At 44.5% G+C, this 3,781-nt stretch overlaps 1 protein-coding gene across 1 annotated transcript in view; it reads left to right on the top strand.

Annotated features, from left to right (window-relative positions):
• The window catches only part of KAT2B (lysine acetyltransferase 2B), a 71,104-nt gene continuing 67,323 nt past the window's right edge, over positions 1-3,781 (top strand). The window contains exons 1-2 of the mRNA XM_007470642.1: positions 1-12; positions 1,827-1,953. Of these exons, the coding sequence (XP_007470704.1) occupies positions 1-12; positions 1,827-1,953 (139 nt within the window). The remainder of the gene's footprint in view (positions 13-1,826; positions 1,954-3,781) is intronic.

Raw genomic sequence — 3,781 nt, 5'->3', positions numbered from 1 at the left:
ATGGGGGTAACGGTAGGTCCTGCCTAGGTCCTGCCTGGTGCCTGGCCAAACAGAGGAGGGTGACGGGGGCTACTCGCGGGGGGCTGCTCTGTTGGGGTACGTGGTGTAAGGCCCTTCCTCAGGCCCATCCTTCCCCATCCGCGCTGTGACGAAATGTGAGGTGACGTCGGGTTGGGCTTGCCAGGTTCACGGGGCCCCCTGGAGAGGACTTAACCATCCAAAGCAGATTTTTCTTCTTCCACCTTGACCCTTCCTGCCTTACCAATTATTTATTCTTTCTTTCTTACTCTCCTATACACGCCTATACTTCAGAAACTGTTCCTCTCTTGGAGAGTTTTCTGTGTGAGGTCAAGGCAGCAGCCATTCTGGAATTTTCTACAAATCAGACTCCTGTTAACTTCAGCCATTTGGTACACGAGGGGATGGAGGGTGGGGTGGGGGGCAGGATCCAAAGCAGGGAGGAGAGACGTCTGAGGGAACAAAAGATCTAACACGAAGCCCAAGCACAGAAATCTACTGCGATTTGCTTCAAGGCCAGTGCTGTCCAGTGGAAGTGTAATGTGAACCACATGTGTAATTTTAAATGTTCTGGTGGCCACATTAAGAAAAGTAAAAAGAAACAGCTCAAATGAATTTTAATATCTCTTATTTAACTCCCATGTATCTAAACTACTGACATTTCAACATGTAATGAATATGAAAATTACTGAGACTTTTTTTCCCTCGCGCCCGTCTTCTAACTCTGTGTATTTTAAGCCTACAATGCATTTCAACGTGCACAAGCCACATTTCAAGTGCGCAATAGCCACACGTGGCTTGTGACTCCCGTATTGGACAGAGCACGTAGAAGGCCCAGAATGAATCTGCCTGTGTCTCATGTTGTTCTAACAGTTAATTTTTTGGTTTCCCAGCCACAGCAGATTTGAAGCAGTAAATAAGTGAGGGGTGGAGTGGTGAAGGATACACCAGAAGTGGGCAGAATTCTAAGCGGCTTGAGTCATTCAGTGCAAGCCTTCCACATTGCCTTCCACAACTTACGACCCCTGAATACCCAGCATGGGAGCTTGGTAGAGTAATTGGGAATAATCGATGTCTTTCTATCCTTGTCCTCTGCTTCACAACCCAAGTCATCACTGAAATGCTCAATCATATTCGCTGTTCTCTAAGAAGGTGGGGAAGTGTGAAGTAAGTGGAAGAGGTTAAGGAAGATTTCTATCAAGCGTTGCTAAAATAATAGTATTCTAGTACAGGAGGCCTGGGAAATACACAGAGGTAAAAATCCCAGACGACGTGGCGAGCCCTGTCCACCTCTACAGCTGGGACCCCCCAAAGGACTTGGAGGACCCTGCACGTGTGGCTTCAACTGCTGTGTCCCTCCTCATGTCCCCAAGATTGCTGACTTCTTCAGTTCTGCGGGGCAGAGTTGCAGCTGGAGCCCCAGCTGTGTTGCAGGGACCTCAGGAGTCTGGCTCATCCCTTTGGGAAGCTTCATGGATGGACTCCCTTGGAATTGACCCTCCATGGAGGCTCGCTTGGGGCGGTGTTACCGAAGTGTATGGGACGGTCCTTTTTCTGAGGCAGTACTTGGATTCCAGCCAGCAGAAAAGAAACCCAAACCAGAAACACAACAAAAAACCCAAAGGCCCAAATCACACACCTTCTCTGCTTTCTTTCTGTATTCGTTTCTTGTGAATATAGAGAATATTATTAAGTCTGGAGTGGGGAGGGTAGCTGTCACATGACTAGAGCGTATTATTCGTGTGTAATACATTCAGTCCATGGCTGCCTGTTACATAACGTTGTTTCTCTGTTCCTTTTTTTTTTAGGCTGAGGAATCTTGTAAATGTAATGGCTGGAAAAACCCCAACCCTTCTCCCACTCCCCCCAGAGCCGACCTGCAGCAAATAATTGTCAGTCTGACGGAATCCTGCCGGAGTTGTAGCCATGCCCTCGGTGAGTTCCTAAATCTTCAAGGAGACCAACGATGTCATTGTTGCCTGCAAGTTCTAACTTACTGAATTCCTGGGTTAACCAGACTTGCACACCTCACCTCCACATGAGGCAACAAAAGAGACTTTTTAGCTTCATGAATCTGCTGGGGAGGCTTCATGTGGGAGACAAATCCTTTACTGTTTGTATGGATTCCTCATCTGTCTCTTCCCGGTTTTCGCTAAGAGTTGGTTGACTGGGACAGAGTTGGCGGGGGAGTGAGGGAGACGGGGATTGCCAAATAAGATGAAACGTGGCAGCCAAGCTACTTAGATTAACACGTAACATGTCGTGATTCTGATTCTCAATTTTCTTATTATTTTCTGATTCCCTGAACTTTCTGGGAATGCTTCATTTTATCTTCATATTCTTTAGTTTCCTGTGTCTGCTGGCTCTTTTCTTCCTTGGGGTTGTGCTTGGTAAATATTTACTTGTGTTTTCCCTTTCAACTTTCTTATCTGTCCCTGCAAGATAATCATTGTCAGCCTGGCCATATAGACTCGGCCAGAGTCAGTCAACAGGCCTGTGCTAATATGTTCTGTGTCCTGATCCTACTTTTAGGATACAGGTTTTGTTTTTAAATTGTATTTTGTTTGAGTGGGTAAGGTTACTGAGACATTCGTTTTTCCGAAATATTAAAATTCTAGTTCCCAGGGGATCCGGGACTCTTGTACTTATTTTATTTACTTTTCTGCCTTCAGCTGTCTGGTCTCCCAAAGAACATCTCTGTGTCCAGTTTACTGTCCAGTGTTGCAAGGACGCAGCGCCAAACATTCTCACTAATGTACTTTGGCCTTTTCCATCTGACCCTTTATAAGGGGGTGGCTCCATTTGTTTATTTATTTTTTAATTTAAACTTTATTTATTTATTTTTGGCTGTGTTGGGTCTTAGTTGCGGCACACAGGATCTTTCATTGTGGCACGAGGGCTTCTCTCTACGTGTGGCTCATGGGCTCCAGAGTGCCTGGGCTGTGTAGTTGCAGTGCTCTGTCTTAGTTGCCCTGTGGCATGTGGGATCTTAGTTCCCCGACCAGGAACTGAACCTGTGTCCCTTGCATTAGAAGGTGGATTCTTAACTGCTGGACCACCAGGGAAGTCTCTATTTAATTTAGACTTTTTATTTTATATTGGAGTATAGTTGATTAACAATGTCATGTTAGTTTCAGGTGTACAGCAAAGTGATTCAGTTATACATATACATGTATCTATTCTTTTTCAAATTCTTTTCCCATTTAGGTTGCTACATAATATTGAGCAGAGTTCCCTGTGCTCTACAGTAGATCCTTGTTGGTTATCCATTTTAAATATAACGTGGGTACATGTCAATCCCAAACTCCCTAACTATCCCTCTCTCACACCCTTACCCCCCTGGTAACCATAAGTTCATTCTCTACGTCTGTGAGTCTGTTTCGGTTTTGTAAATAAGTTCATTTGTATCATTTTTTTAAGATTCTGCTTATAAGCGATATCATATGATATTTGTCTTTGTCTGATTTCCTTCACTCAGTATGACAATGTCTAGGTCCATCCATGTTGCTACAAATGGCATTATTTCATTCTTTTTTTTATGGCTGAGTAATATTCTATTGTATACATGTGCCACATCTTCTTTATCTATTCATCTGTCAATGGGCATTCAGGTTGTTTTCATGTCTTGGCTATTGTGAATAGTGCTGCTGTGAACACTGGGGTGCGTGCATCCTTTTGGATCATGGTTTTCTCCAGATATATGCCCAGGAGTGGGATTGCAGGGTCATATGGTATGGGTGGCTCCTTTTAGCCATCATCTTTC

This window comes from Lipotes vexillifer, unplaced genomic scaffold (genome assembly GCF_000442215.2).
Source record: "Lipotes vexillifer unplaced genomic scaffold, Lipotes_vexillifer_v1.1 scaffold418, whole genome shotgun sequence".
Taxonomy (NCBI): Eukaryota; Metazoa; Chordata; class Mammalia; order Artiodactyla; family Lipotidae; genus Lipotes; species Lipotes vexillifer.
This window is presented reverse-complemented; position numbering and strand designations above follow the sequence as displayed.